Source organism: Coturnix japonica, chromosome 3 (genome assembly GCF_054131305.1).
Source record: "Coturnix japonica strain WE chromosome 3, WE-NBRP24, whole genome shotgun sequence".
NCBI lineage: Eukaryota > Metazoa > Chordata > Aves > Galliformes > Phasianidae > Coturnix > Coturnix japonica.
The window spans coordinates 4099288-4119156 of NC_140665.1; the positions used below are offsets into that span (position 1 = coordinate 4099288).

At 45.5% G+C, this 19869-nt stretch overlaps 1 protein-coding gene across 3 annotated transcripts in view; it reads left to right on the plus strand.

Moving 5' to 3' along the window:
* MEIS1 (Meis homeobox 1) overlaps nucleotides 1–19869 on the plus strand; it is a 94422-nt gene that overhangs the window by 15163 nt on the left and 59390 nt on the right. For all 3 annotated transcript variants that reach the window (XM_015856540.3, XM_015856539.3, XM_085540929.1), the window contains exon 7: nucleotides 7836–7947. In XM_015856540.3, coding sequence (XP_015712026.2) covers nucleotides 7836–7947 — 112 coding nt within the window. The remainder of the gene's footprint in view (nucleotides 1–7835; nucleotides 7948–19869) is intronic.

Sequence of the window (19869 nt, forward strand, 5' to 3'; positions counted from 1 at the left end):
TGGTAGGGAGTCATGGCCGCTTTGGGCTGCAGGCCATCCCACAGCGCATCTGCTGCCCAGGGACGGTCGCCGTTGTGGCCGGCAGCTGCCTGGCGTGTGGCTTGCTTCTGCCTGGCTGCGAATATGGAGGGTTGTGAAATGGCAGAGCATGGAAGAGCTGGTCTGGGGAAGGGTTTGGACATGAGTGTTGGAAAATGTGAATCACGGGGATTCCAGTTGTAAGCCTCCTGCAGATAACGGGCAGCACGTACCCAAGTGCGTGACTCGCCGAGCTGCTTCGAAAACAAGGCGGCGCCCTCGAGATTAGGCATACGTATGTGCTGTAATCAGGAACACATTGCACACCCAGCACGGCCTATGCAGGTACAGGATCTGTTCAGAAGGGAAGGTGCAGCTAGAATGAAGCTCATTACGTCGCAGTTTAATTCTTATGTTGAACGATACGGTGATGCGAGTGCTCTCTTGAATCCTGCTAACAATGCGCCATAGTCAAAATGTGCTGACTCCAAATCATGTCTGTTGTCACTTAGCTAAAAGACCATTAGATGGCTGTGACATGCACTCAGCATTCTCACTGGCGATGGGGATGGAAGGAAGCGTGGCCATGGCAGAGCAAGGGCCGGCATAGTGCCTTCCCTCCCCAGCAGCCACAGTTGGGGTGCTTCGGCAGAGCGCTGCTCTTGTGCATGTCAGGCATTTTTGTAGGTGGTGCCCCAGCGATTTAACTTTATCTTCCCAAAAGATAACTGCCCCCCAAAAATCTGCCGGGAGGATGCTTTGGTTTTTCAAGGCATGGCTTGGAAATGTCGCTTACTGCTCTAAGTGAAGGAGTTTGCCTGAACTCAGATGTGCAGCCTCTCCAAAGTACGTGGCTCCCTGTGTGTCCCTGCAGGGAGAAGAGTGAGGGGCGGCTACGGGAAGAGCCGAATGCATTCTCCCTCCCCAAATCCACCTGCAGATCTGGGTGGGGACCTTGTTAAGCTTCCCGCAACCTGTGGAGCCCCAGCCGAAGTTGGGCATCTGGCAAATCCCTGTCTAAATGGCATTTAACATGTAAAGGCAATAAAAGGAAGGAAAGGCAGACGCTCGTTTGTTGGCTAAGTGGAGAGGCATTATTCCTGTTTACACCTTTGGAGGAATCATTGCATGAAATATTGAACAGGAAGCTCAGTTTGTCTCAGAAGGCCTTTTTCCTGGTATAGAAAGATTCTGAAAATGCTCCAGTCCTATTGAATACAGTAGGAGCTGGGGAGGACTACTGTGCCTTGAGACCCTGCACACTGTAAGTGCTGTCTGGGGCTGTCCTCGTGCATGTTTTTGTAGGACATCAGACACCCCATTTAAAAGAAAAAAACAACAACAAAAGAACAAAAAAACCACAACTGCATGGAACAGTGATTTTTTCTGCCCTGCCTGCAAAGCTGTATTTCCTTGTGCCAAGAGAGGGATGGGGATTAATGCTATCTAGCGATAGGGCCCTTATCAAAGGGAGGAGACGGGTTTACACTGCAGGGCTGCTCGAAATAGAAAGGACCAGTCACTGTTTGCTGTGTGGGAGATGCACACCCTCCACAACACACAGCGAACCTAGCTGGGCAGGCACTGCTGGCCTTGGAGCCACGATGTACAAGAAAAGCCAAGGCATGGTCAACCCAACATGGGTGCTGGCTCATTGCTGAACCTGGGTAGGGTTAGCAATGAGATGCAATGGCAGAGCTGATGGAGAGAGCTGACATGGGGGTGCCTGCTGGAGGGTCTTTGCCTTTGGTCCCTTTGGGTGAAGTGTTGTCTCTATGAAAATCATCAGTAAAAGTCCTAATCACTTCCTTTGCTCATCCGCTCTGATATTCACGTTGGTACCCTCTCTCACTTCATTTTATTGGTTTGTCTCTCAGAAATGTTCCTGTGCAGCATGCTGCACTCACAAGGACGTCCTCGTGTCTCTTTTTCCCATGATGCTGTGAAGCAACAGGAGTCAGCGAGGAGCCTTATCCTCACTGAAATGGGGGGAAACTAAAGATAGCAACCTGTGACTTTTCCAGGGATAGGAAAGGAATCCAGGTCAGTGCCAATAGTTCTTTGCTGAATTCCTTCTGGTTTTTAGTTCACCAAACCCATTGCACCCAACAGCGTGAAGGTCTCGCTTGCTGTGCTGCTGAGCTGCAAGAAAAGTTCTTATGTGTCTGTCACTTGGATGTCCTTATTTGTGCAGACACGGAGCATGTCTTCTCTATGCAAACCTGATGGTTGTGCCTTTGTTAGTGGTTTTGTTAACTTTTCCCTCTGAATCGCAGTTGTGTGAAGCAGGTTGCAGCAGGGTTCTTGGCACTATAAGGTACTCATCATAGGTCTCATTGTAGGTTGAGATCTTGTGTGTACTCTCGGTTTGTTTTGCATTGCATGGGATATACAGGGCAGGAGGTAGATTGCTGGCCTCAGTGAACCTGCAAGGAGATGTTCGGGGGGCACAGGACCTGGGTCAGGGAACCACAGTGGTCATGGTTGTGGATTTCATGGTCCTCCAAAGCCCAGGCTTGACAGAGAATGGCATAAGTAGTGTACGTGTGGGGAATGTAGTTTCAATCCCGCTTTTCAGTCTGTGCATGTCAAGCTTTTCTTCCCAATGAAAAGAGCAGATTCTAAAACTTCCTTCCACGCTGGATTGGGAGAGGACTGCGTGAGGGTTCTCATTAACCCTGCCCTCCAGAAGTTAAGAGGGATAGAGCTTGTGGATTGCAAAGGCCGGCTTTGCCCATCATGCAGTTCGAGCTCCAGCAGCGGAGCTATGGATTAGACACTTAGGATATCGAGCAGTTGTATTGAGTGCTTCATCCCAGTGAGGCTGGGGACACAGTATGACCCAGCTGATCCAATATGCAAAAAGCAAACCTTTGCTAATTAGGCAAGCTCCGTTTGCAGGAGGTGGGTGCCATGACTTGACGAATCAGTCCCTTTCCTATTGAAGTTCTGTCCTGTAGGGAGCACAGATGTTTCTGCAGAGGGTGGTTGGCTGCACTCGAGAGGATTGTGGGAACCTTTCAGAAAGGGAGGAGTTTAACAAAATCTGAAGAACGTTTCAAGCATAACATGTTCCTTCTTCTCTAATGAATAAGTATTTAATTTAGGAAAAGAAAATAAGATAAAACTTCAGAAGGAAAACAATAAGCCCCAGTGATGCTGACAAATTGCTGGCAGTGGCTCCGTCGCTGCAGGGTGAGGGGATGATGGATGGCACCTGCAGCCAGAGGACGGAGCTGCGCCCAGCTCTTGGAGGAGCTGGCTGCTCCTGGCCTCCAGTTGCTACACAGACACAAATGAGCCCACAAGAGGGCTGTGCTCGCCAAACTTCTCCAAAGATATATATCACCCGATGCTGAGCACGATTTTTATCACCTGTAATAGCCAGCGATTTCTTTTATTTATGTACTTACGGTCAAGTTTATTGTTTGTTGGCCAGGACCTCTATTTTTTGTTTGTTTGCGTTTCCTCTCTCTCTTATTTCACATGCTCAGTGCTTGGAAGAATGTGTTTTGCTCTTTAGTTAATCAACAGCACACCATGGTGTGCCCCTCCGCATGTTGGTGTTACCTTGACTGGGAGCCCAGCAGTGCGACTTCAGCAGTAACAAATGAGCGTAATGTTATTTATATTGACTCTCCAATTTAGCCATTAGCCCAATAATTTTGTCGGCAGCCTTTTTGTTTGTTAAAGCTTGCTTCTACCACGACCCGAGTCAATAACTGCTCTGGAGGCCTCGTCAGCAGTGGCCTGCCCTGCAGCGGGGCCATCCGATGGTGTCTCTTGGGGCTGGAGTCCTTTGAATGAATTCTTTGCCCTATGGTGGTGCAGTGTTAGTGGTACCCTGGTCTGAATCCTCTTTTATTTTAAATCAACTGTGCGACCATGACTCAGGTCTTCATGTTGGCACTGGAAACTATTGACCAGCAAGAGAGGCTGTAGTATAAAATCGGAGCGAGTGGTGTGGATGTATAGCCCAGCCTAGGAACCTTCCGATGAGTTTGCTTGTGCATTTTTGCAGAAATTTGGGTTGCAGAAAAAGGAGTTTCAGCCAAAAGGGGCAGGGATGAACTTGGGAGAGAGAGAAAGCAGAAAGCTCCCAGGGAAGGGATTATCAGCGCATCCCGTCCATGCTGCGGTGTCTATTCTCAGATAAATGGTGGCTAATGGAGGAGTTCAGGTCATAATAGGCCATTATCCTTATTGATGCACTGTTGTCGTGACCACGCGCCTGAGACCCTCCTCTGGAATGAGCAAGTGTATGTAATGGAGTGATTAATTTATATTACTTTGCACTTTTCCAAAGTCTCCCTTTGGAAGAGCTCAATGTGTTTTACAGTTGCTAATTAATTTAATCCCCCAACAATATCCCTGCTGCAGAGGAGCAGAGCTTTTGTTCCCCCTAGTTAGAAACCTCACTGCGAGGTTGGGGCTCTCACCTCATCCCTTTGAAAGACGGAGCTCACTTTGCAGACGCAAAGATTTCTCTCGGTGCCACCGTCCATAAGGAGGAGGCAGGATTTTCTGCAGGAGGAGGTGTGGAATTCAGCCCTTTTTGTGTACAATATGTTCAAAAAGTCCCTGTTATCGCTTGGGTGCTCTGTAAGGGGTGGGCTGAAACTTCTGGGAACCAGGTAATAAATAAGTGAGGCATTTCTGTTTCTGGGTAGGAATAGATTGTCATGACTACTGTCATAGTTTTCACTGTAAGCAGGGCTAGAAATACTTCTGTGAAAGAGGGAGGTGGCTCGGAGTGTTAAAAATAATAATATTTGGCATGTGGCTGTCAGAAGCAATTGAATGTAAATGTACTCTGAGGATGGCGAGGAGAGTTTGTCAGCTGTCTGAGAGCCTTTGCTGTCTGAAAGTTCCCTGGAAGATTAAGAGGAAGACGATGAGAGAGGAGCATGACGCTCCGCTCCCTGCTTCCGCATACGGGAACTTGGCTAACGCAGTCAGAGAAGTCAGCAGAGGGAAAACACTACCATGGGTTTGGTGCCTGGGAGCCGTCTCCTCGTGGCCGAGAGTGATGTGGGATGCTCAGGGCCTGTGAAAAAACAAGGCGGCCTTTGGTGGAGTTATCTGGGAAGAATTTGCATGCTAACTTGGATAGCTGATCTTTCATCATGTTTAATAAACTGACTAAAGATGTAATTCCTCGTCTCTTAAGGCTTGGGATGCTTAGTTAAATACAACTACTTTTGAAATGCTAATAGGCAGAGGCAGCAGGAGAAAAAGTTAGTGGTGTGCCGGGCAGATTAGTTTCTAACAGGCCATAAAAATAATAGCTTAATAAAAGTGAGATTAGGTGGAAAATATTAACTCCTGCTTCTGAGTGCAGAAATGTAAACATATAGGATGCACAAAATTTTGATAAACTGAGGTGGAATCCGACATTTCTTGCATGAGTGCCTGTATAATGTGGCGATAGCTGTGAGAAAAGAGGAGCCCAGCATCTAAGACCCAACACAATGAAAATGCAATGAATCGGAATGCCTCACAGATCATAGCGGAATCAGACTTTCCAGCAAGGAAAATCTTTTCATGGTGAATTAAGTGGTGGAGGAAGAAAAATGGTGATGAAAAAAGGTAGGCACAGATCACAAACACTGGGCTCAGGGCTCGCTGCTGAAGATTTAAGAACCTTAGCTAAAGCTATGCAGAATAGAATGTGGAAAATTGAATTTACTAAACAATTAAGCATTGAATTAATCTACGTCCCGCACAGTAGAAAAGTGGGGGAGGGAACCGAACAGAGTTGAATAAATCAGTGGAGCTCATTAAAAGATAGTGAATATATCAGGTCTGTTGTTGCATAGAGGAGGGCTGTTTCCTGCACAACATGGTATAATTCCTCCGTTCTCAGCCTCTTCTTCCCCACTCCCCCCGCCTCGGAGCCGTATTCTTAATCAGATTAATAAACATTTCTGCCGAGGTTCGTGCGCTGCTCTATATTTTACCTTGTTATCTGCAGCTTTTCTATTAATTACAAGTCAGATCACTAGTCAACAATAGTAGTGAGGGACAACATAAATAGAATGAGAGTGCCCTGGAGATGTCACTCGTAGGATCTGATGCATCCTGGAACTCCCACGGGTTCCTGCAACCTCCCACATGCCTTGCTGGTCTTTTGTTCAATTACAGTTAATGCAATAGTTTGCCATTTTCTCCTTCTAATTATATTTTCAAGTGGGATTTGTAGCACATAGAAAAACATCCTTTTACATGTTGAGGCACCAGGGCTTTGTGCTTGGCATTGTCTGTCCCCTGGGTGCTGTACCATTCTTTCTGCAGAGCTCTGAATAAACAAGTCCTTCTTTTAAAGCTGCAGTTGTACAAACTGAAAATTTATGCATTAACTGTTTGCATTCTGAGCATGTGTTCCAGATTACCTCTTACAGCATTCTTTTGGTATGCCAGAGAATGCGTATTTGTTTAAAAAAAAAAAAAAACAACAAAAAAAAAGCATTTCTTTCACAGTTCACACCTCATTCTTTCAATCACAGAATCACCAGATCAATTAGCACTTCTTTTCCCCCCCTTTTTTATTTTTCTTTTTATTTTAAGGAATATGCATAATGATTGGTTTAAAATATTCACGTGCTAATTTCCAGGCCTTACTCTGGTAAACGGTAATATTTATCGTGGCTGGGATTATCAAAAATGGAAAAGAGATTTCTCTTTTTGGGAAAAAGTTGAGCTTTTATAATCCTATTTATCTTCCATCTCAGATGAGACTCTTTTTTGTCTTAATTTTCATTCACTGTGTGTGTGCGGAGTTCCTCCTGGTTGCCTTGAAGTCCATCAACAACGGGCAAAGGCTGCACTGAGAGGCCGGGCTGTAGCCCATTCATACATGTACTAAATGCTGGCAGTAGCAGCCAACTTTAATGGCACGCAGACCCTGCTCATACAGTGATTTAAATCCCATAAGTTCTTGTGTGTGCTGTGAGCACTGGGGGTTCTCTTTTTGGGAATCGTTTCCACGGGCAATCTCTCTCCATAGTGAGGAAGCAGCCATTCAGTCGCGCACAGAGGGCCGTGCAGGATGACCAGAGAGTCTCTGTGATGTTTGTAAAAGCTAGTCCTAAAAGCTAATTAAAATCTTTTCTGGTGATAAAGGGAGACTTGGGAGGAGCGTTGCCACAATTGTTTTCCCCAAGAATTTAATTTACAGCCAGTTTTTCCTATCTGAATGTTACTTTCAAATGCACCCGGTGATAAGAAGCAACATCTGTTTTCTGTTCAATAGTACAAGGAGGCTCCGCATGGGGTTGAGGGTGCGCAGCCTATGTGAAGCCATTGTTATTTCCAACTCTTTTTGTCCTTGTGCCTGGTCCATTTGCCATATCCCATCCGGCAAACAGCTGACGCACACCCGCTATTATGGACTCGGGCCTAATTGTGAGTGAGGTCCTTAAGGCCTTCCATGTTCTGCTTGCCCAGGAGCTCACAGCCAATAGAAGCTGCTCTGTGCTGCTCCTATTGAGCACAGAAGCTGTGGTCCCAGGGGGGTTTGCTGGGGCTAGAAGTACGGCTGGAGCTGCTTGCTGGCATCCTCTCGCCAGTCTCTCTCCACAGCTCTCCTCACTGAGGATGTTTCTGTTTTCTGTGGTAACAATGCACAGGGTTATTTAGATGGTGAATGTATTCCAGAGGGTGTTATTGGAGCTGAGGAGCAGCAGTTCTGTGCCTCACAAGGAGAACTGCTGGGGTTGTGTGTATGGGTTGGGCTCAACCCGTGCATGGTTCCGCGGTACTGGCAGGGGTGGGCCGCATCCTAATCTCTTTCTCATCTCATTTTCTCTCACCCGCAGCCCTCCTGGAACAGAGATCATGATGACACAGCATCGACGCGTTCTGGGGGAACCCCTGGGCCCTCCAGTGGGGGACACACATCGCACAGTGGGGACAACAGCAGTGAGCAAGGTAGGAAAGGAGCCCTGGCGCTTGCTTTGCGGAGAGAGGCCGTCAGCGCGCTTGGCCGCGGGGACTGGTCCCTATGTTTCTGAAAGTTTGATATGTGCACAGGTACTAGGGGGCTCGTGCTGGGAAAGGGCTGGCTTCCTTTTTTGTCACTTTTTTTTCCATCTTCTCCTGATAAAATCATTGGCATCTTCAGTTCTTTTACCCTGCCAGGAGGCACATGGTAGAGAAACATATGTACCAAATTTGCAGGACGCTTCATAAAAATAAGCAACAAGAAAGGTTGCTTTATGTTCTGTTTTTATTTGTTGTTTTTTGTTTTTTCCCCATTCAAATGGATTAAAAGATGAAATTTTCTAAAGCAAATGTAATTAACATTGTAGAAACACTTGCTAATATTTGAAGATGCCACCAAAACTTTGCTGTGTGTAAAAAAAAGAGATGTTAGCTGGCCCATTTTTCAAAATCCCAACCAGCACTTTTATTTTTCACTCAATTCCAATTGATGTGAATGCAAAAATGTTTTGTTTGAGTGCCAAACCAAGCAGAGTATTAATGCAGCAGGATAGAAGGAGCTTGGTGCCATACAAGTGGGGCATGCTGTGAGTCCTTAGTGCTGTCTTGGAGGGTCCAGAGCTTAAAAAGCTGAAGTTCTGGTTTTGTTTTGTTTTGCTTTTTTTTCTGCTTAAATGCTTCGTACTTTTCCTGAAGAGACCAACTGCAGTGGATTTAGTGCTAATTTAATGCAATTAAAATTTAAAAAGGATCCTTAATCTGAATACAAAAGGGAGCACTTTATTGGAGCTGACTCTGAGCTCGCAATAGGTATATACTTTTAAATCTGGTTTATGATCATGTTTCATTCAAGCGCTGTTAGACAACAAAGGAATTGTGTTTCCACACACAAAAAAGGGTTGAACAGTACTGATTAGCATGGCAAAGTCTGAGTTTAACAAGATTAGTTTTTAAACTAAACCAGTATATTCTAATTCCTTATATGTGCGGACGTAACTTACGTTGCGAATAGCATCTCTTTATAGAATCTTAAGTATTTGAGACACTTTATTGTTTAAAGAAAAGTTGCTGACTTCATCGCAAGCATAGCCTAGTAAAAATGGGGCCTGGAATAGTAAACTGCTGCAGAGCTGAGGCAGAAACTGGTAACCTTCTGACCTCTGACTTTTACTGGAAAATGATATGCAACATAAATCCAAGGGGCCTTTTTTCTTTCAAGTACATGCACGTATATATCCTGGTGGTGCTGTGCACAATGCCATGGCTGAAGTGGTGTCAACGTGTTCATTAGAGCGTCTTACTTTTGGAACAGGCTTTAAATCCCTGTGTTTTTTTTTAAGGGGGAAAGGTTGCTGCAATAGCAAGTGTGGTGGTTGTTCAGAGGGAGTTCTGTGCTTGGGTAGGGCTGCTCTTTTGTTGGCCGGGTATGCACATATTCACGCGTGTACCAAATGTTGGCGTGTTCCTGAGCCATTGCGGCACTTGGGAAATGGAGCTCCTAGGTTCCTTGTGTACTTTTAAAAGCTTTCAGGCTTTGTCTTCACTTAAATGTGGCATTTAATTAATCTCCTGTGCAGCCCTAGCTGGTGCCTTGTTACTGTCATCACTGCCTGCTCCCAGCAAAGTGTGTGCTGCAGTCTTGGGCAGAAGTGCCTTTTGGGTAGGATGTCAGTGTGTGTTAGCCATCATGGAAACTGTTATCCAGATTGTGCAGTAAGTTGTGCTGAGGCTGGGTTTACTGCCATCTCCTGATAAGAGGAATTTGGTGAGGAAGCCTTGTGTTGAAACTTTAGGAAATGGTGAACAAGGGGGAACTGGCTAGATAGAGCTCTCAGGTCCAGTTCTAGAAGGAAGTTGTGGAAAACAGAGCCTGCCCAGTAGGTACCTGGTCCCAGGCCTGCCTTCTGGCCACTTCCTCCCTTGGGTAAGGTCCTCTGTCTTTATTTGAAGCACAGGGATCTGGGAAGGGTAGCAGTGGTCTTCCTCAGCCTGACTTTGCTCTTGGTTTGCTCTCAGCACTCTGGAGCTGAGATTCGGGGGGAATTTGTTCTCATTTGTTGAGGCACATCCCTATGCCCATACATTCACCTTGCGTAAGACAAGCATGGATTCAGCCTTAGAGTGTTGCCCAGTGTGTGAGTTGGGCTCCAGGTGTCCCAAGGACATGAAGCACGTGGACAACAAAGGTCAGGGTCCTCATTGAAGATTTTCTCCCTTGATCCTTAATCCAGACTATATGAAAATCTATTTTGGGGCTTTCTGGAAGGTTTTCTTCTCAGCTTGATGTATCACTGCTTTAAATCCCCACTGAGTGTGTTTTTATGTCCACGTACAAAGTACATGGAACAAAACCTTTGCAAACAGGAGAGGCTTCCTTTCCTGTAAACACTTAAAAGTCTTTTTTAATGCATAAATTAATTTACTTAGTGATAGAAATGAATCCCAGCTGCTCCAAGCTGTTGTGTAAGTCTCTGCTTAGCCGCAGAGGAGATGCTTGGTGGTCTCATGCCATCGAGCAGTGGGCTGTACTATTGCATGGCACAGTGACACTGTCTCATATGAAAGGCTGGCGTTGTGTCATTGCAGTGGACAGGTATAGCACAGGAAAGCAGAATAATACTGTAGAAGAGTTTTGAGGGCTGCTTTCCTATTCCTTTGAGTGTATTGGGAAGAGGCTCTTTTCTAGATTTTTTTTGTGCCAGCCTCAGCCTCGGTGCAGAACATTTTTGTAACCTCTCATAATCATTGCTCTTTGAATTGTGAGCAGCAATATTTATCAAAACCTGTCAGTGGCTGTAAAATTTTGGGGCCTTTTGCAAGAGTTGGGGCAACCTATGGACAGAAGGCAATCCCATTTTTATTTGGGTGCTCTCTGGGCCACAGGGTGAGAAGAGCAGTGTTGCTCTCCAGAGGCGATTTGTGCACTGCTCACCTTTGCAAGTAAGGGAAAGTAATCAGAGCACCAGGACAGGCCCTGGGAGCACTCAGATGGCCGGTGACTAATGGGGTAGGTGGGCAGCAGCTCTCGGATTGGGTGCCTTAATGAGCACATTTTGCTCTGCGCTTGGGCTGCAGTTCCCCTTCACCTTTGCCCTTTATTGACCGAACCAACACTTCATTTTTCACATACTTCCAATTATGGCTGAGCTTAAGTGTCATCCTGCCTCCTTTATTTCTTGCCCATGGACGGCTTAAGAAGGGGCCGAGGCCGTGCAACATATTTTAATTTGAAAAACTACCGTGGCAATTTGGGCTTAGGGTGTAACCTAAAACTGCTGCCACTTTGCAGTTTCACCGATGAAAACCAAAGTTCTAATACCTCCATAGCGAGGTGGGGATTGTAGTTAGGACACGTGGTTGGATGAGGTGGGTGCAGGTGCTAATGGTAGGAATCTGCATGGGGAGGGATGGAGAGGGGTGGAGGAGGCTGCGCTCTGTTGTTGTGGGTGACTCAAATGATTTGTGTGTGTGCACGTGGCTTTTTCTCAAGAGACGTCATATAGCATGATGCCTGGAGATGTGCTTCAGCTGGATGCTCTCTGTACAGGCTGGAGGAAAGCAAAGCAGAGCTGTATCTGTGTTTCTCAAACTTGAGAACATCGTGCAGCAGTATTTGTTGTTTCAGGGCTGTTTGTGAGTTTGCTTTTGTGGCACTTTGCAGGTTCCTGAGCATGATTTTCCAACCTGAAAGCAGACCAAGTGACACTCTGGTCCCATCAGGTGTGGGCTTTGGGGACCGACCAGCTGCTGCTGTCCCTAACGTCCTGTGGTGGTGCTGCTGGGTTTGCAGCGCGCTGTTTGCTACCAGCTTTGTCATATGGAGTTTGTGTGAATAATAATGGGCACGTCATCTGTGATGTGTGTTAGTAGTGATTGCTTTGCATTTAGATACAGGGGCAGCGATTGGATAGTTATTTACATCCAAACAGAGGTCCCTAAAATGCAGAAGTATTTATCTCAAAAAATGTATGAAGGATTACCTTCTTTATTATGTAGCCCTCTGGCACAGTAATGGCATGGCATATTTTTACTATAATATGGTAATAAAAGAATATGTAAAAGGCAGACAAAGGTTCTGTCTTTTCACTAAGGTGACCCCTGTTACCAAGTAACTGCTTTACTTATGAGCTTATTAAAAACTCAAAAAATGAGCTTTTCATACTTCACAGGCATTGATGTGAAAATGAGCTGTCCTGTGAGTAGTTTTCTTGATCATTTTTAGAACAATTGATTAGCCAAAGAGCCGCCGTCATTAGTTGACATTGACTGATAGCAATTTGTCACAAGCTCCGAAGGTCAGCCCGGCGGTGGGAGCTCCGGCTTGTCTTTGATTGACCTTTTCTGCTGCCATTATCATGCGATTGGTTGGGCTGGATGTGACCCTCAATTGGAAAAGACAGAGCATTAGTCAGCAGGGGCTGCTCCCTGCGCTTTTTCTGGGGGTTCAGATATTGAAAAGCCCAAATTAAGCGTAATAGGCTTGTTTGAAAGGAGTGGTGTCTGTGTGGGTGTTCTCTCGGAGGCTCCGCAGTCCCATTTGCCTTTCCTGCTTCTCCATCAAGTGGCCAGTGCTTGGTTTTCTTCAGACCAGCACACACACCTGTGCCTCTTTACTTGGTGTGAGACGTGAGATGGAAGAGAAAGAAGAAAGAATCCGCAAACACAGGTTTTGTAATTGCAAGCAGGAAACCTGAACCGTGGCTCTGGGTTGGAGGCTCTTCGTGTAGGTGCACATCCTTCAGCAGCACTGGCATTAATTATTTTTATCTCCTCGGAATCGTGTTTTATTTTTTAACAGTGATTGAGTGGCTGAGGATTATGCTCATAACAACACCATGTCAATTTATCATTCTGCTCTAAAGCCGGAGGGCGTGAAACTGTTTTTTCCTTCCTTCTGTGTGTTTCTCTAGTCTCATCAGCCCGACTCAGCTGTTGGCTGCGTTTTGGCGGTGCTGAGCTCTGTGCTGTGGCCAGGCAGAGCTCCACTTCCACGCAGGCCTGTGAGATAGCCCTTGCCTTGACGTGCTGTGTGCCATGCATGGGCTGAGCATCCATTGCTGCTGCCAGGGTGTATTTCACCATTCACACTTACTCCCAATGTCTGTTAGTAGCTGGCAGTTCTCTTTCTGATTTGGCAAAACTAACTGGAGTGCTCAGAGATGCTGTTTGTTTTGCCTAAATCTTGGATAGCAGAATCACAAACCAGTTCTTTTCCTTGTAAAAACCTCCCTCCCTCCCATTTGCCTTTTAGAGGAAACTTCAATATCTCTGCGTAAGCACTGACTTGTTTTTCAGGTCAGCCCCCAGAGATAATAAGCAGCTCACAATCAGGGCAAACGTCTCACTATGATTTGGAGTCTTTGTTTGGGAAAGCTTCAGCCAAACAGTTCCCTGTTCAGGCAGGGAACAAAGCTGGGCGCAGGAGGCTGAAGCCATCCTTGGCAGAGAGAATGGCTTAGGGAACTGCTTACTTTACTCTCCCAAGTGGCTGTAGAAATACAAGCATTCCTGACTTCTCAGCCCACCTGTAATCGAGCAGAAAAAATTAATGTGCTGAAGTCTTTCTTCTTTTTTATCTTTCTGAGGCCAAGCAACATACAATTAGAAATGTCTACTCTATTGGACGTCTGCGTGGCCATGCACAAGTCTTTGCATACCTAGACATGTGTAAGAATATGATCCTGACCCTCAGCTGAACATGCCATTGGCTTGTGCAGGCCCCAGAAGTGTTACTGCATGGTGCAAGTGTATTCCTGAGTGCGAGAACTTGGATATTGAACCTCTGGTGAGATAGCAGGGAGAAGCCACATTGCCAGCTCTCTTCCTGAGCTGCTTCCTATTGTCTTGTTTTCCTTCTTGGGTGGGACAGGGTTAGAGTTTGGTTTCAAACATAGGTTTTAGGTTCCCAAGATACCCCTTTCTTAGCAGTGCTTGACTTTGAAGGTCACTTGGATATGATCTTTTTTTTTTCCCTATGCATCCTGGGTGCACTCCTGTAGGTTGCAGTGTCTCGTTGGAGCCAATAAGCTTCCCATTTAGACCATAGTCTTTCCATATTTAGGGCACTGCCCTGATTCCCATTGGCCTCTCCAGGTCTTGCTGGCATCAGCTGAGTCTTTGGCCATCGGATGCAGGCAGAGAGCAACCTTCTGTTGTGCGTCATTGGCATCCTTACATCAGAGGTTAAAAAAGCCAAGTCATGTTCCTGAGATGGCCTCCGCTTTTGAGAAACAATTTATTGCAGTGACTCCAAACCTGTAAACAGGCATTGTTTCTGGATTAGTGATGCAACAGGGTGCGGCATTTGGCTGCTTGCTGTAAAACGTCTTCGTACCTTTCTCATAAAGTGCTGCGAGAGAGGGAAAAAAAAGATGACTAAGGTTGGAAGAGAAGCCTTTAAACTGATGAATCGTGGGTGAAGCCAGAGCTTGTCCTGCAGTGCAATTGCTGCTGCAACAGCCTGACATGAGATTCATCTGCTTGGAGCCATCAGCTCCGGATTTTATATGAGAATATATTTTATTAAAACATGTATTTCAGGAAATAAGATAAGCACTGGATTTTTTTTTACCTGACTCACTTTTGGATGGGTCTCGCTAATGCTGGTGTGCCTCTGTTGGTAAGAACTAGAAAGTCGCTGCAGTTTGCGTTTCCTTGCCCTTCCTACCCTGGTGGTGGGAAAGCTTTGACAATATTCATTCACATTTGACAGGCAATTGCTTCTGTAAATGAATACACTCCAATCATAATTGTTGCAACAGGATTGTTTGATTACCTGGCAGTAGCCTCTTTCCCTGTGATAGCTTTTGGATCACCTGTTTGCTGAGAGCATTTGACAGTCCTCATGTTTATTACCCAATTGAATGTCAGTAGCAATTGCAGCTAAAGATAAACGAAAATGCAAGTACTTGTTGACCTTGACTTTTTTCCACAAGATATTGGACTTGATGGCTCTATTGCTGTTGAACTGATAAGAGTTATAAACAGTAGTTTAAGGAAAATGTTTTATTCCCAGAGGAAAATACCACGCTGCTGTGGGAAATGGCATATGGCTCTGCGCTCTCTGCCAAATCTACTCGGTTCACCTTTGTTTAGGCTGTGGGAAAAAAAAATACAGTTCCCCCCTTTTACAACTTTAACATCTCAGTAAACACGAATTCCTGCGCTCTTCGTAAAGTTTTGTTGGCAGGCGGCTCCGACAACATCATGCGAGTGCGAACCCTCTCTGTTTTACGATGTGCTATAAGGAGGATTCTCAATTCTTCCTCATTTTAGGGATGATTTGATAATTACAGGGAGGGAGCAGAGCGTTCTTCTCGCCTTCCGTGGGAAACTCAGTGTGTCCATAGCTGGGAACAGTCCCATGCAGATTGCTGTCTGGATGTGGGCAGGAGGCGTCCAGCTCCAGCTTGGACAGTTGGGAGCAGCCCCAGCCCTGCAGGTCTCACCAGCCTAACACCCCTCCATGATGCTATTTTTTTCTACTTCATTTCTAACCCTGCTCCAGCGTGGAGCCTGAAACGAAGCCTTCAGCAGGAGCAGGCAATGGGCCCTGAGCTCTTTGGGGATGAAAGTCGTTGGATAAACATATCGCAGAGAGAGCACAAAAGCCCGTGGAATTATGTTGTTTAAAACATAAGTCCTTTTGTATCAGAAACTGCTTTGATAAACTCCATACAGTGTCGCAGGAGCTTGTTAGAGTGCAGAAACACAGGATTAAGCAGGGCTGTAACAGTTAGCAGAGTCAGAGTAGTAATCTTATTGCATTGCATTTTTTTTTCCTTTTTGTAAGATTAAGCTGGCATTACATTATATGTTTGTGGGCGAGGGGGCATTCTTTATGGGATTAATTAATAGGATCAACGCTGCAAGATGCTGACATCATTTTTTCTAAGCACATCGTTGCACATGGGCTTCTTTTTCTCAGTGCCAAATGAGAGCACTGAAAACCTCCCATGGAATTTGCAGGCTGATTTTTTGAGGTTGCTCTTTGCCCAAGAATAGCGTGGAGTGGTTGGAAAGAACAACTATCATACAAGCGAGTAAAAATGTAGCAGAGGTGGCCTTTTTGGTTACTATGTAGTCCATTGTTCATTTTTTGTGTGGCTAATGCTCTGCCATGGGGGGGGAGATGACTCTGGTAGCTTTGTTTGTCCCAGGGACCACCCTTTGTGGAGCAGCATGGGAGGACCAGCTAGGAGACACCGGTTATGAAGACACCGGTTATGTCTTCAGGGAGAGCTGCAGGTGATGGACGTAGCCTGGCTGGTTCTGAACTCTTTGCCCAGCTCTCGAAGAGCAATTAGTGTCACATGGATGAAGGCTAAAAATATTCCAGAGTTGGTAGTGTCCCGATGGAGCTGGGACGGAGGTATGACTTAGCTCTGCCTCAGCAGCAGGTGGAGGTCATAGACCCAGGCTTGTTGGGGTGGAGAAGCTTCTGTTGCTGCCCTTGCCTTGCTGAGAGCTCTGAGTGCAGAGAAAGGCCAGCACCACGCTCCTGCCTGCTGTCCTGGGCTGTAGCCCACATCCGTCTGCGTTGACAGCCTTCATTAAGGGAAAGGATTAACGCGGTCAATATTAGCTGAAGTGCTTCAAGGAAAGTGTCGTGGTTTAAAACTTTGTGTAAGCTCCTTTTAGAGCACTGCAAAAGTAGGATTGCAGCATTACATCCATGCCGTACTCCTCCTCCCATCCCTAATCAGTAAAGCACCTCTCTCTGGCTCCCTCCCACTCCCTGCCTATGGCACTGAGTGTGCCCCAGGGGAGGGTTTTGGTGCAGCGTTCTGCCCATCTCCTTTTTTTCTGTGTTTGTCTGGAATAACCTGTACAAATTCCACGTGGGACCAGCTGTGTAAAAATCAGAATCATAATGACATGATTTCATCGTAACTATCAGACAGAGCTGGTCTCGTGCTATGTTGCTGTAAGAGGCTGTAGGTAAATTAGGGGATTGTTTTGTTGGTCGGTAAGCAGCTCGAGCCACAAAGTCCTTGAATGTCGGTTTATAAATATTTATAGTTTGTATATGTTTGTTCATGTATGTGCTTGAGTGTGACTTCCTCCACTATTATATGTCTTTATTCTGTGAACCTGGCGAGGAAGGTGGTAAAATAACCTGCCTTGTGAAGTGCAGTGGCTTTTGGAAGACTTTTCATATTTCCTTTGGAAAAAGTGTCATGCTAAGTTTCTTGGCATTACAATTACAAGATACCAAGTTAGTGAATGGTGCTGGTGTTAGTGTCTGCCCATGGATTTCATCTGTCAGAAAACCCCTGAGGTGGCTAAAATGTGCCAGGCTGAACAGCTGAGAGGGGAGTGTTACAGGCAATGTAGCCACATCGACAGGAGATGCAAAGTGGGTGACTTGGTTGAATTTACTTGCAAGAAAGCAAACTACACTGATGGAATACAGGCTGGAGCAGGAAGAGCACGTTGCTCCTAACAGGGTTGTACATCCCTTCAGTAAGATCCATTATATCCTATCACTGAAAAGCATAGAAGGCACAGATAGGCAACTTTTCAGCACAGCTTTCCGTATATAATGCTTTAATATAAATTAGAATAGCCTCATACAAATTAATAGAAATTCTGTATGTTACTAATACATTAATTCTATTTACTGTTGTGGTTGGTGTGGGTGAAATGGCAGTGCTCAGCTTAAAAGCGCCTCACCAGCTGATAAATGTAAACTTGCTATTACCCATATTAACATTCAGTTAAAACGAATAATCAATTTACTTGACCACTGGAGATTGGCCAGGGACAGAGCTGAAGCTGTATTAGGTGTATCGTGCAGCTCTGAAATGCATCGTATGGCCTTGCAAAAGCACGGTGCTAATTTTAGCTTGCAAAGAGGATGAAGATAAACTGCCTGCTGCTAGTTTGCCATATGCCATCCTGGTGATAGTATGCAAGTACAGAATATTCTGTGGGGAGGCTTATTGTTTCAGAGGAAGAAAACTGGAAGACAGCTGAGCAAATTTCTGCTCCATAAACGTATAGGAAATAATGAAATAAAGCAAACCTCAGGTGCTGGTAGATGAGATCTCTGAAATCTGTTTTGGTTTTACTGGCTTTCATGGGAGTCAACAATTTGCTTTAGTATATACTTGATCCAATTTTCTCCATTTCTCGCATGTAAATCTTAAAATCAATCTAAATAAAAATTGATCTTCACTCCAGTAGGCAAAAATATAGTCCGAGTTGCTCCTAACTAGTTAAAAGGCTCCCATCCTTCAGGTTTAGTGCGAGGATACAACCTCAGCCAAGTGGCTGTGTTTGGTGAAAGCCACCAACCTGCTCTGGCTGTGGTGTGGGTGTTGCCTGGCCCCACAGCTTTGGGGCTTGGGAGGTTTGAAGGCCAGGGGGAAGCTTTGCATTAGCAAGCGGTGAAAAGCTTGACCTGAGGCTGACCCGAGGCAAAGAAACCCCCCGCCGGAGAGTCCCGTTTTGACATGGATACCTGTGGGGTGCGGGGAGGAGATAAAGCGCGGGGAGGCAGATAACGTAATCCCATTGACCTGGGAACTTTTCAGATATTACAAGCGAGCGAATGGCAGGAATAATAAAAGAGCAGCAATATTTGCCTGCCCCCCATATCTGTGTAATGTCATTTCTAAAGGGCTGTAGTAGATAATAGCAAATGTGCTTTCAAGTATCAGATCAATCTCCTGAAGTGATGGGGAAGGCTTGATGCTGGGATCTGGCTGGTGCACATGCTTGAGAGTGTAATACAATCCTTGGTGCAGTAGGGAGAATTGTATAAATGGACAAAGATCCACTGATTGCATCTTGTGCTAAAGTGTTAAGTAAAAGATCTGGCTATAAGAGATGGCGGCCTGACTATTGTCTGCTCTTCCGACTTGTTTTTATAGGGGTTTTCACAGGAACAAATACAATTACCAAAATAAAAGCGGGCAGTGTGGCTGCTCCTATCGCGGTAGGACACATGCTCTTGAGGCAGCATGGGCAGGAAGCATGTCAGGTCTGTCCCCCACCATTTCCATTGCATCTTTATCTCCCCAGCTCATTGTTTGCCACTGAGTGCTTGGAATTCCAGTTTCCAAGTAAAAGCTTCCTGTTTCTTGCATTTAAATTTAGTTTGGTAAGACATAAATTCAGCTGGCTATTTATCAAGGAGGGCATTATATATATATATATATATATTTTTTTTTTTTGGTAAGTAAGAGAAAATAGGAAGAAGACATTAATCCTGATGTGATGATAAGAAGTAGAGTTCTGCATATTCCCAGTGGCAGGAAGCACGAGGTTGTATCCTCATGATAAGGTAATAGATGGGTGCTAAATTCAGCCTTTTCACCCTGAGTAATTTTAGAAGGGGCCCTGTCATCCAGATCTTATTTCTTATTTAAAAGAAGATGTAGACATATCCTGCCCTCCTTATCCAGCATTTCCTTGAGAGCTTCGCTGATGGCAAGTTTTCTATACCGTATTCAAAGCTAGTGGTCTGCAGGATCCTTTAGTCATCCCAATCCCAGATTTCCCTTTGGAGGGTTCTTTTTTTTCTTCATGTCCTGGGGAGGCACACCACCACAGGTTTGCTAAACATCACTGCCTGACTGAAATGCCTCAAGCAAGGAGGGGTGCATCTGTACTCAGGATCCTTGTTTCTTTGGGAAGGAACTTCTTGCTCTGCACAGGGTGAAGTTTTTGTGCTGATGAAGAGCAGGGGATGGTTTTGGGTGCTGGGTTTGCACATGGCACTGTCTTCTCTGCAGTTCCTCTGTGCTCTGCCATTGCCAACCCATGCAACTCTTGTCTTTGCTGGTCAATACTGCATGTATGAATTGGGCAAGAATGTTGACACACGTAAGATACAGATGTGTAAATATAGATATCTATTTATCCTTACTCCTGGGAAGCAGTGTTTGTGTCTCCATGCCTAGC